The sequence below is a fragment of the Corvus moneduloides genome, chromosome 19 (genome assembly GCF_009650955.1).
Source record: "Corvus moneduloides isolate bCorMon1 chromosome 19, bCorMon1.pri, whole genome shotgun sequence".
Lineage (NCBI taxonomy): Eukaryota > Metazoa > Chordata > Aves > Passeriformes > Corvidae > Corvus > Corvus moneduloides.
Window position 1 is genome coordinate 4,024,400 of NC_045494.1, and position 13,069 is coordinate 4,037,468.

The 13,069-nt window shown below is 43.1% G+C and overlaps 1 protein-coding gene across 1 annotated transcript in view; it reads left to right on the forward strand.

The window, feature by feature from the left end:
- Positions 1-3,189: 3,189 nt before the first annotated feature.
- Positions 3,190-13,069, forward strand: part of TEX2 (testis expressed 2) — a 44,726-nt gene continuing 34,846 nt past the window's right edge. Inside the window, 1 exon segment of the mRNA XM_032128857.1 lies at positions 3,190-3,212. Coding sequence (XP_031984748.1) covers positions 3,200-3,212 — 13 coding nt within the window. The 5' untranslated portion in view covers positions 3,190-3,199.

Sequence of the window (13,069 nt, forward strand, 5' to 3'; positions counted from 1 at the left end):
AGTGAAGCCATTGGCAGGGAAAGAATTTGGGGGTGCTGAGAACACTATCACTGGGGTGTTTGACAAGCAGATGGGCACACAAGCGCTGTGGAAGGAATGTGGTGTTCAGGAAGCTCATACTCCCCTCCATACCCACAACCAGAGTCAGCTGAAGCACTGGGAAGCCCCAGCCTTGCCAGCCCTTGTTGAGCTCTGTACACTCTGTACACACTGGGTGAGCTGGAGCCTTGTTTGATTTTTTTCCCATGCTAAGCCTCTTTCCATTGCATTTAATGTTGCACTGGTAACAACCAACCAAACCAACAGTAAAGCTGTTCTCACACACACAAACCTGTGTTTGCCAAGATTCACACCTTCAGGCTCAGCTGCTGCCTCATTTCTCTTAAAGCTTCTCAGCATAAAATTGCAAGCAGAGCCATCCTGCAGCTCTTGAGTCTTCCCCAGGATCTGACTGCAATGGGATTTGTGAAAACCATGTGGAATCCCAAAGCTCAAGTAATGTTCTTTTCTCACAAAAGTAGAAGCTTTAAACTGCCCTGAGCTGTGAAATTCTGATGGGGGCATTACAGAGAAATGACCTGAGCCTCACAGTAGCTAAGGGGGAGAAATATTACCTATTATTTTACAGCCTGCTCAAGCACTGCTTTTAAAGGCACTTAAATGTCTCCCTCACATATTCCAGAAGATTAAAGTAATTCTTTTCAAAAGCAGCTCCTGACCTCAGATACCTGTTTTTAGAGTCTGCAGGCTGCTGTTTCTCAGAATGACTGTATATTTATACATGAGATACTGAAATATTAAAAATAAATAACTATTACTTCATTCTCTTTGTCTTTTTGTAGGATAGGTGGAAGACAAATTATCCAACAAAAGGATTTACTCTTACAGCACTGAATGATTCAAATATTCTGAAATTTTTCCTTTTCTCCCTCTTCCACCTGACTGGGACTTGCCTTTAGAAAAGGATTCCCATGAAGCCCAGAGTGTGGTACCCTGGTCAGACACAACTTGTGCCCAGTTTTTCCCAGTGGCTGCCTCCAGCCTTTGCTCAGCACATCCCATGCTATGGAAGAAGCCTCTGCTGAGGACCTAACTCCAGTTGCAAAAATATTTATCTTGAGGTCAGGAATTTTAGTCCATGTGTTGCCTAAGTTACATGAAAAGAGAGGGCAGAAAAAGCTTCAGAGACTCCAGATTGTAGTTTAACACAGCCAAAACCAACCAGTCAGCCACAGTTTCAGCCATAGGCTCTGTTCCTGCAGGGAAATGCTGTTAAGGAAACAACCATTATCTTATCTCCAGACTTTGGAAACATTAAAATCAGCTTTGTGTAATGATTCAAAGGTCTGCCTATATACAGGGACAGCCATGAACAGAAATGTGTCCTAGATGAATACATCTGTAGCTATATTTCAAATAGAATGTCTTTTTAATTAAAAAATTAAGGCTAAATTGAGGTGATGCTCACACAATGCAGTCTTTTGCTGGGTTCCTTCAGTTCCTTCAGCTGGGAGCCTTAAGACTGCTGAGTTTAGTGCTTGGACATCCAACAGCTTGAAGGCTTTGACCATCCATTTAGTGAGCTGAGGCCATTTTTCACTGAAGCAGATTTTGGCAGATTCCAGCTGCTCTCAGTAATTCTGGTTTTCCACTCCATGCAGGAATCCTACTTTTAAAAACCGAACTCAAAGATAATTTGCTTCCACAAGCACTGAACTGTTGCTGCCATTTAATGAGAAAAGCAGTCTGAGTGCTACCTGCATCTACTTTTGACCTAGACTGCAACCCCTACTATGTACCATATGTATAATGCCTGGAGCAACAGTACCCCAGACCTCGGCACAGCTACAGATAAGATAGGAAACGGTTTGAAAATTAATAATTTATACTTAACTCTTTGCATTGGCTAGTTTGGAGTCATTTGAATTCTGTTCACATATCCCACTAAATGTTGGTTAGTAAATAAATTAACTTTGGTCCTAACACCTCATAAGGTATCATAAATTTGAACGCTAGAATGAAATAAAGAGTCTGAAAGATCTTGCAGGATTCTTTATGTTTTAATTCAAACCGAAATTATTAAAGAGAAGATAATTGGCACAGCCAAATTAACCCAAGGGTTGGCTAAAGAAACGTGGGGCAGCCAAGGCCAGCATCAGTCTGACCTGGTGTAACGTTGTAATGTCATAACAAACTGCCTTCAGAAGCAAGAGCAATTAAGTAAAGGGTAAAAGCAGTAAAAAGGCTGTAATTTATTGCATAAGACCATTATTGAGAAAACAACCTTTTGACACAGAGAATTAATTTTCTCTGTGTACTGCAAATTGGGAAATATGAAGGGTAAATAAAATGACCTCTACCAGCGCACATTTCCTGGGATAAATGCCTTCTCGGTTAGGTAGCCGATAATTTTTGGCCGTTTGTGAAATGTTTAGATACCAACCAGCTTCTCTGTGCCTGGTCGCGGACACGTTTCCTGCCGCAGCCGCTCCCTCAGCGATGTCAGCGGCGAACCCTGCACTAAGCCTGTGACACAAACCCGCACCGAACGCCCCGTTCCTGGAACCGGCGGCTTATCGGGGCGGCCCGCACGGGGCGCGGGAGGTTCGACACGCCCGGGAGCGGCTGGAACCGGGATCGGCCAGAGCTCCGTACCCGCGCCGGCCACGGGCCTGAGCGGCTCCTCGCCCCGGGGGCCGTTCCGAGCGTCACCACCACCGCCCGCTAGAACACCGGCCGCGCCCGCCGAACGAACAGGCCCGCGCCCGCTATCCGAAGGTCCTTCAGCCCCTATCCCTCAATCCCTATCCCTCTCCCCGTCCCGCCCCGCTCCGTCCCGCCCCGTCCCGCCCCCTCGGGCCGGCGCTGCGGCGGTTCGGGCAGGCCCGTCCCCCCGCGGGGCCTGGATTGGTGGCGCCGCCGCTTTCCCGCCGCTGCCGCCGCCCGGCGCGGGCAGGAGCGGGCCTGGGGCGCCGGCCAGTGCCATGAGCCGCGGCTGAGGTGAGGCGTTGGGGCAGTGCCGAGAGCTGAGGTGAGGGGTGTGGGCGGTGCCGAGAGCCGCGGCTGAGGTTAGGGGGCCGGGCAGCCCCGCGCCGGCAGCGCCCGCCGGTCCCCGCGGGCTGCGGGCTGGAAGGAGTGTAGGAGTCGAGGGCGGTGGTCGGGCCGGGCCGCTGACGGCTCCCGGGGCCGGGCAGGGCGGATGGCGGCCGGGGGTGAGCCGGGAGTCCGTGGGGAGCGGGGCCGGGCCGGGCCGGGCCGGGCCGGTGCGGGGCCGGTGCGGGGCTGGGCGGGATGGAGCCGCTTCCCCTCGGCGCAGGAGCGGGGTTTGCCGAGCCGGGGGTGCATCTGGGCAGGAGCTGCTGGAGTACGAGCGACACCGTAAAAACAAGCGGCAGAGGAGGTGGCAACGGTCGCTCCTGCTGGAACCGGGGGAGAATTTTTCAGTTGGTTTTACCACTAAAGCCGAGAGGTTTCCTGTCTACTAAAATTTGTTTACTCTCTCTTGCCCTAGCTGTCGGCTCCTCGGTTTCTGCTTCTCTTTTAATTCTCAGTGTCATGTTATCTCTAGTGCAGTTCAGGGGCTAAACCCGTGTATTGTGTCTTTTCAGTATGTGCTAAAGTTCCTTCTAAATGTTTGTGCTCAACTTCTTGGTGATTTGTATCTGTCAGCAAATGTCTAGAGGAACTCCTGACTATAATTTTGGGAAATGAAGTACACAGCAGAGATTAATTTAAGCTTTTGTATGCAATTTAAGTATTATAACCATAAGGTAAATTAGCTGTAAGATTCAGTGCTGTAAGATTATCTTCTGTTAAGATGCTTTGTCATACTTCTCTTTCAAGATGATATTGCCTGTGTAACTCAGGAAAAATAAGGCATGCTCACAACTTCAGGGGTGTGTATTTTTACAAGAAGATGTTGTCTTTTTTAGTGCTAAAATAACTTCATATTCCTAAATCGAATAAAATTCAGGGAGTGTGAGTGCCCTGTGTTGATTTTCTTGGAACTGAAAATGTGCTAAATTAGACATAAAAGCACTTCACCTTAAGCATAAAAGAGTAAACTAGTGTTTCTGGATGTTAAAATTGATTTTTAAAGACTCTGACATCATGCTGTTTTATGATATATGGGAGGTTACTGTTCTGTCTGACTTCAGGGCTGATCCAACAAGGTGCTGTGTTGTGGGTGGCATATTAATTATGCTCCAAGTAGGTGCTGGGACTTGAGGTGGTGTTTCTAAAACAGGGCAGGGTGCTTTCTTTGAGTAAAAGACCAAGAAGTTGATTCTGTGCTCAGAGATGTTTTACACTGGAGTTTGCTGGGGTATGGTATCACCTGGGAATTGTACTGGTAAGCTGAATATTCTGTTGTGAACAACGCTTCTGGTCCATGCAAAGAACTTATTGAAATGACCTATATTGCTTTTATTTCGGGAAAAAAAAAAAGAATGAATAAAATCCAGAGTTAAAACTTGAAGAAGGACACGGCCCAATACTGTGTATTAATTGCGTACTTCTTTTTATGGGATAACAACTCTTAGGAGTTCCAGCTTTTAATACCAAATGCTTAGTTGTTTCTAACTAAAGAACTTCTAAAACAACTGTTTTCCAAGTAAAGAATGTGGAGCAGGAAGCCTGGACATAATGTGTAATGCCAGTAATTTCTCTGTTGTGGTAGGTGTGTAAACAAAGTAATGGGAGATACGGAAACTTACTTAGCAAATAAAAGGCTAATATAACTGAAATAAACTTAAAATCATGTAGCTAGCGGACTGAGGATGCATTGTTGCATTCAAACAGCTTTTTAGTTGATCGATTTGGGGATTATGCTGCTCTACCGTCATGTTCTGTACAAATTCAGCCAATTCCATATGATGAAATCAGAAGGTTTCTCTTGCAGCATGTCTGAAAGGCCACCAGAGTTACATTGTGTGAGTGCAGGTGACCAGTCACGCGCATGGCAGTGGGCATAGGTAAGGACATGTTCCCCTGTCCTGCTCTCAAGGACTGAGCTTTAGCCAGTTTCTGCCCGTGAGATGAGTGTGCAGAGTGTAACTGACCCCTGCCTGGGAGCTGAAGAAAAATAAAGGCTGTTTATTAGGATAAACTGTAGTCTTCAAAAGAATGGAGCATAGGGTAAGTAAATTCTGGTCTTAAACACAGTCTTGGAGCTTGAAAAAGTCCCTCAAATATTTTTTATTCTTTTCCTTTGGTAAGCTAGAAATTGTGCTATCAGATGTCCACAGTAGTAATGCTAATTCAGTGTGCTCTAAAACACTTATCCGTGAATAAAGGCCTCATGTTCTAGAAGCCCTTACTGCCCTAAATGAAACAATCAGATGACAACGTATGCTGAAAAATGAGAGCATAATGTAGGCTTAGAGATTAGAGAAATAAAGATAAGAGTTAATACTGTGAGTTGTCATGAGTGTGTACTTTGTATTAGAATAGATGTATTCAGAGTAGAAACCAACTCTGGAAGTGTACAAGGGTGCCACATGTGCCTGATAAAGGCCATGAACATTTTTAAGTAATGCAAAGTGGACACTTGAAAGGATGTGTTGTGCTTTCAAGGTGGAGGAGGGTAGAACAGTGAGATACTGAGAGAACAATATCATGTCAGAACTGTTGATATAAAAAAAAGGTGCATCAGTCCTTATTGTAGAGGATTGTGCTAAATGGTTCAGATCCACAAAGTAAACGGTTTGGTTTGGGCGGATTTTTTGTACTGCAAGTGGTTGAATTAATCATCTTTTCTGGACAAAATCCCAATTATTGTGTCATAAAAATATATGATCAGCTGTTCTTGACAGAATTGTGAATTATCTCTTCTTGGAGGTTAGCTTCTATAAAGCTTCTGTTAACATGGCAAGCCAGAAGTTTGAAGGCTGAAAGTTAATAATAATTGATCAAAACCCCATTTCTGGCTTAAGACAACAAGACCTGAAGGTTGTGCATTGGCTGGGAGGGTTTATCCTCACCCAGCAGCCTCAGGCCCTGTTCCCTCAGAGTGTTGTGAGGGATGGGGTTTGACCACTTGCAGAGATAGCACTGAAGTAGTGTCCTCTTCGGAAGAGCTGTAAGTGAATGGATTTGCTTGGATTTGGACCAAGCTTTGTGTACTACAGGTACTAAAGTATCTACGTACTCGACAAACAAAATTTTAAGTGTTTTAAGGTGATTTTTAGGTTCTTTCACACAAGTCCTTATTGGAGTTTTGCACTGGAGGCTGCCATGTGCTGACTTGATTTCATGAGTTTGAGTCTGTACAGAGCAAAATCCCCTCTCCTTGGTCAGCACAGTAACAATAAGACCAGTGTAGTGCAGGACTCCCAGTCAGACCAGTTCTGTAATGCAGAATCGGCCTCTTTCATTATTTCCTTTAATGAACTCCTTGATGACCATTATCTCTGAAAAATAGAAACCAAGAGTCTTAAGTTGAAATTGCTCAATTAAAGCATCTGAGAGGCACTGCTTGAAGACTCTTGTGTAAGCCAAGGCCAGTCCTGTTTCTGTTGGAAATGGTGAGGGAAACGAAGCAGAGGAGCAAGTTTTGACAGAAGAGTAGGTTAGAGTGACTGAGATGTCTGCAGTGTGCAGTAAGCCCTGTAAGTTTTGCAGGTGGTTTTTCTTCCTGCTTCACCCTCTGGAGTTCTAAGGTGGTGTGTTATTTACCAGTCCTATTTATTTATTCTCTGGGTACTGTTGTCTCTGATGAAGCCAACTGTTAGTGTCTTTGGCGAGACATGAGAATATAATGATAAGAAAGGGTTTATTCTCTGATCTTGCCTTTCCGCTCCTCAAAACTCTTACTTCTCTGTTCGTTGTCTTTCCTATTTATTTTAACTCTGTCCTCTCCTGACAGCAAGATGTGTTACTCTGCTATGCAAAGTCCAAATCAATACCTAGTGCAGTTGGGGTTCTAAAAGGGTAGAGGCCTGATGGACAGTGGGTAACAGAAGATCAATAAACATGGTAAACAGTGGTGCTTTCCCATAAAGGCCAGGAGGGCAGCAGAAATGAATCGTCGTGTGAACCAGGCTTTAGTATTCATTACTCAGTGTCTCAGTGGTTTATAAAGTGTTGTGCTCTCTGACCCTGCTGGTGTTGGATGGCAGGAATATTGTAGGAGAATGTCCCTTAGTGCTGTGACTATATTGCATATCCTGCAGGATTGTTATCCTGGAGCTGTGAGAAGGTGGGATGGTCAAGCTTAGAATAAGATCTCTTTTAAGAGTATGAAAATGGATATTCAGGCATTGGAGTAGTCTTTTAAAGGATCTGTTTGAGCCAAAAAATTGCTATATTGGGTTTTAGTAGTGGAAGTAGAAGACAGAGCTACAAGACTTTAGATCTTACTCCAGGTTTCATGTGTTTTGTTTAAATTACACTTCGGTTGTAATACAGGACTGCAAAATTATAAGCACAAAGGTATGGACTCCTTTGATACTGGGAATTTCAAAGCAGATGGCAGAGGAGTGAAATGTGAATGTGACCTGTCATGAGCTGCAGTGGAATTCTGATCTGAAATTAAATAGAGAGCTGTAAAAACCACTGTGTTTCCCTGGAAGTCAGGATTAAGACTGAGAAAAGAAAAAGGTTTGTTTTTATGAGCCCAGACAGGCTCAAAGAATGAGGGCTCTGTGAGAAGGAGCTGGTGGTGCTCACACGCCTGCATTGTGGGAGCTTGGTCAGGAAACGTCGCCGAACATGTGAAATGAAGAGACAGTGGAAGTTGTCTGAGTTTGGTGCTCACTGTCTCCTGCCTTCAAGCTGCAGCGTGTTCTGCTTCCTTGTCTTCTCAAACCTCCGAGTATCCAGAGCCTGCCTGTGCCAGGCTCTGCCAGAGATCCATCCCAGACTCCTCTGGCTGAGGCCGGGAGCAATGCCCTTGCAAGAGCGGAGCATTGCATAGCATTCCCACAGCCCTGCCCACTGTCACTTCCCACTTCTTGTTCCCATCTCCATGCCCCACTGTGGCCAGGGCAAGGTGAAGATTTCTCCCTGAATGCTTTTCAAGCTGGACGTTTCCATTTTGCTTGCTTAATATATATCCATCATCCCTGTTGCCCAGAGGGGCTTTACTTTCTTTCCTAGTACTCTTCTGTAATGCTCAGGGTTGGTCACAGAAAGAAGTACTTTGGTGGAAAATGAAAGTGGTCTGTAAAACTCTTGTCTGGTTTGGAGCTGCTGTGAAGTTTGATAAGGCTTATCTTTTTAAGACCTCCTCAGTAGGATTTCTTTTTGTCTAATTGCTTTCACACTTCTTCCTTTTCAACTTGACTTGAAGTATTAAACAAAGGAATTGGGGGAAGTGGAAAGAACTAAGGGGGAGATAATCCTAAATGTCTGTCAACTCAGTGTGCTGGTTAATAAACACTCTGCCAGGTTTTGAATAAACCTTATGAGCAAACGCGTGACAACTTTACAAAAGTATTTTCCTAAAAAAGAAAAAAGTGTTACTCTTCTATGTTATTTTTTAGTGAGTAGCAAGAGATGGGGATGGAGAACGGACCAGCTGTGCATACAAACTTTCTCCTATTTTCTAATTCCCTTTATTCTCTTTTATCATTCCCTTTATGACAACAGGCCGAGTGTTCCCAGAAGCCTTAACACTGCTGAGAGGTTTCAGGCAAGCTGAAAGCAGTGCCCAGCAGTTTCAGAAAACTCTGTGAATGTCTGAAAAGATGCATTAAGAGGTGTGTTGTATTTAAGAGCGTAAATATTTAGTTGTATGGCTCTCCATTTCTTTTGTCATGCAGCTTTGAGATGTGCATTTGCAATGGTTTTTGAGTATTGAACAGATTTTATGAACCTTTGCTTTTCTGATGAGTTGGGCCAACTTTCCAGTTTTATTTGTAAATTCTAGCTAGATAGCTATCATTCTTTCTACCAAGTTAAAACTTCACAATTGAAATTATAAAAATGAGTAAATCGTGGTGCTGCCCCATGAGTGTTTTTGCTTTCTTAGGATATATTTTTTTAATCTACTTCTTCCAACCAGCTGCCCTAAGCAGTGCATTTACCAATGAAAATACCACGGGTTGACTGTCTTGCAAACTTCTTTGTAGACACAAAAAGTGAGGTGTGAACAGTGGCTTTTTGAGCCTCCTCCTCCAGTAACCCCAGCCAAATCAATGCTGGTTTGTGTGGTCTGTTCAGATCTCAGGCTGCTGAAGAAGGGATTGTCTGTTGGCATCACACTTCTGATCCTTCACAGAGCTGGGAGAACTTTTGAGGGGGTGTGGAGGCTGTTCCTCATTTTCACAGAGAGGAGCTTGTCTCACGGGGTGGTGATGAATGGAGGTGAGAGATTTTCATCCCATGTGTGCATTTCCATTTGCACTGTTTAGTTCAGTTTCCCCAAAAGAGTGACCAATGTTGTCTCTAAAGCCTTCATTCTACAGAGCACGGCAGACGCAGCTCTGTAGGTATGGGAGCAGCTTTCTCACCCTTCAGTCATCACTATTTTGTCACCTTACCTTGGAAGACAGCCTGAGCTGCCACTCCTGCTTGGCTTTTCTGCCCTGACCTCTCTGAGCAATTAAAAGCCTCGTTTACACACCCACACCCTGATGAGTATGTGCTGTGTGTACCCACAAACCTACTCACAGTGCTTGTAATTCAGAGCTTGACTTTCTTTGATAAACAAATGCCTGGTGGATTAATTAAGCAGGTATATAGGAGCATTGCCCTATGCCTGAAATTAGACTTGCCTGCATAATTCTGTAATTGAACAAGGCAGAATGTGGCTCAAAGACATTTATTTCCCTTTGCCCTTTGGAATCCATCTGGTGGCTTTTGCTGTTCTTTTATCTCCCAGCAAATCAAGACCTTAAAATTGATGACCTAAAATTATTTCCATGAAGCTGCTTTAAAGACACTTCTCTTTCTGTGCATATGTGTGCACAAATGTAACCCACAAAGAGGGGAGTGCATTCACTCTTAACTGTTTCGTCAAGTGGTTGAGACTATAGAAATTAATTTTGAGTGCAGTAGTGGAAACTTTTATGGTGTTTTAGGCATTTCCTGGACAAACATTACACTGGTGATACCTGTTTATTGAATAGCAAATACAGGATAAGGAAGGGAAGACTTCAGCTCTTTTTTTACAAGCAACTGCAAAGGATAATGACAATAGAGAGCTTGCTTTAATACAGTGTGAATGTCAAGTACTGGAGTCCTTAAAAATTAATTCATATGTTCATATTGCACTGTGAATTCAGCAGGTAACTGGTGAATTTTGCTCTGTATTGTTACAAGACACCCACCTTCTGACTTTTTTACTTTTCAGCCTGTTGTCAGATGAAATTCCTGAAGACAGCTACGCTGATTAATGTTCTCAGAAGTGAGATCTGTGTGTGTGTTTTACAGCTCCCTACATAGCTGGTCAAAATTTAGTATGTGCCTCTCTGAAAGAGAGTTCTGGAGAAGTGATTTCATTTACAGAAGTCCCATTGTATTGGTCTGCCTGAGGTCTGCCTTCCACTAAGTTAAGGACCTGTGTCTGTGTGCTACGACCGAATTATACCATAGCGGAGCAGAGGTAGAGAGAAGATGAGTAAGGGGTGAGAATGCTTCTCAAAGAGTGCTGAAAAGTTCAGAAAACCTGTAATGAACTTAACACCTTTTAAGGAAAATTTTCTATTTGCTTAATTTCACATTAGTGGCCTGATTCACACGGGGAAAGACCATGCTGAGGTAGATCCATGCTGCTGAAAAAAGAAGAGATGAGAGGTCTGTTTATGTTCTTCCCAATCTTAATTTTGTTTGCTTTTTTTTGAGAAGTCACGTGACAAATTATCTTTCCAGGCCTGTTATCAGTACCACATTTTGAGAGAGAAAAACAGAGTAGGTAGGATCCTCATATGCACAACGACCTCACTTTACCTTCTCCTTGTGAGAAATATGATGTCTTTACTTTCCTGTGAAATGATAATTTAAATTCAGAATGTCAGCAAAGTTTGGTTTGGTTTTTTTTTTCCCCCATATATCTACCTCCCATGGTTTCTTAGCAATTAGGCATTAAAAAATATGTTTTGGGAGGTGCTCATCATTTTCTGACTCAGTTGGTTTCAATGGGAGTCAGGCCTGTGAAGCAGCTGTTAAGGTCAGGCAATCTGTAATTGACCTGTCAGATGTTGCAATTAAAATGTACTGCAGCTGTTAGAAATAGGAGTTACCTCCATTGCTCCTGAAAAAAACTAAAAAGCAGCCCAAAACCAAACCACCAGAAAGCTTTGATACATTTCACTGATTCATAAGTACCGCTCTCTTCTGTGTGTAATGCAAGAAACAGAGGGGGATGCAGATGGAGCTGGTGCCTTTGATTTCAGTGTTGTTTGTGGCAAGGCCTCTTTCATGTTCTGAATAACAAAGTCCGGGGAAAATTCTTGCCAACGTTTGTCCATAAGTTTACACCTTGAAATGCTTAGAGTTATAAATACTATGGGAAAAATAAGAAAATGTATTTACATGAAAACACACGTGGGAATGCTTTTGCCACATACTTTTTTTTGCCTTAATGCTTTTGTGGATTTTGTGAAATATTTGAATGTACTGTAATAGAATAACTAGGAATTGCTTCAGCCCTGTGCACTTGAGTGAGTGTTTTTGTGTTTGTCTGTCTCATAGTCCAGTATTTTTAATCATGAAATGCTTAAGCCATTCTTTAATTCAGAATTAATCATTGAGAGATGATACTGAAATGTACGTAATAGTTGCAAGGCTCTAGAAGCTTTTGACAAGCTGAAAAACTCCCCAGACCCCTTACGTCGTGACAGTCAGTTGGGAAGCTGGGGAAGTCTGTCCTAATGTTTTAACTCAGCCTCACTTAATATCTTTGCTCATTGAAGGTCGACAGTGTTTCTGTGTTGTCTGTTTGCTTGGGTTTTTGGTTTTTTTTTTTTTAATAAGCAAAATGCTTTGTCCTTAGTGTGGTAAAAATTTAGGTTGTTCGGGGCCATCTGGGCGCCATTTCAGTGTCTTGGATGTTCTCCTGTGCTCGGTCACTCTTGTGTCCTGCAGCTGAAAAGCCACAGTACTGCTGAACTTTTGCAATTTTAGTGTCTAGGTATCTGAATTGAACATAAATCTGAATGAGAGGAGTGTTGCCTTAAGCAGATAGAGAAATGTCTGGTACTCTCTAGTTCCAAATTTGACATTTTATTTTCCGGCTATTCTTAGGACAAGGATTCTTTAGAGTTTGTTTTGTTAACCTTCTATGGATTCTTCTATGAATTAGAAGTTAAAAGTATTTTAAGCACAGAAGCTGTCAGTAGTAGTTTATGATCTCTGCACAGTTCTTGCTAGAATATGTGTGATTCTAGAGCTGTTTTAATGTGGTTCTCAGTCTTTGCTGTTGCTGCTTTAAGGTGTTAGTGACTCTCTATGATCTTACTTGTTCCAAGTGCTCTGTGAACACTGCTCTTCAGTCAGGTAAGTTAAAGCAAAATTTTTCTCGCCCTCCTAATAATACGGAAACTAAAATAACATGGTAACCCACACAGGACTTTCAGAGAAGTCTGGAATTCTAGTCCATTTTCTTCCAACATGAGATCACAAAGAGCTTCTCTATTCATGTGGTGCTGATTTATGTTTCTTTTGCAGTTTCCAGGTAGCAGGAAATGCTGGTAATACCTTTCTCCATTAAATTTTTTATGGAATCCAGTGACAGGAGAGAGCACTCAGTGCATGGCATGGAGTGATTGGCAGGTCTGCCTCTCTTAGGTGCTGGGAACAATTATTTTAAAGAAACTTTTCAGAACAGTCTGACTTTTGGGTTGAATTACTTTTGTCCCACCACTTCCCAAACTTGTTGGCAGCTCTGAAAAGACATGTGTTTTTGAAGTCCTGTTTATTGGCCTTTTTCTAAGCTTTTGTGTCCTTTGGACCCTCTGGGGATTATGCTTACAGGAGCTTCCTGAGAAATCCTGTTCTGTTGTAAATGCATTTTCCACATTTATCAAAGACACTTTTCCCTGGGTAGATGAGATGCAAGGAGGTGAACAACTGTAATCAATGTGCTCTCTAACAGCAGTTCCCTGTGTTAGTATTTTCAGCTTGCTCT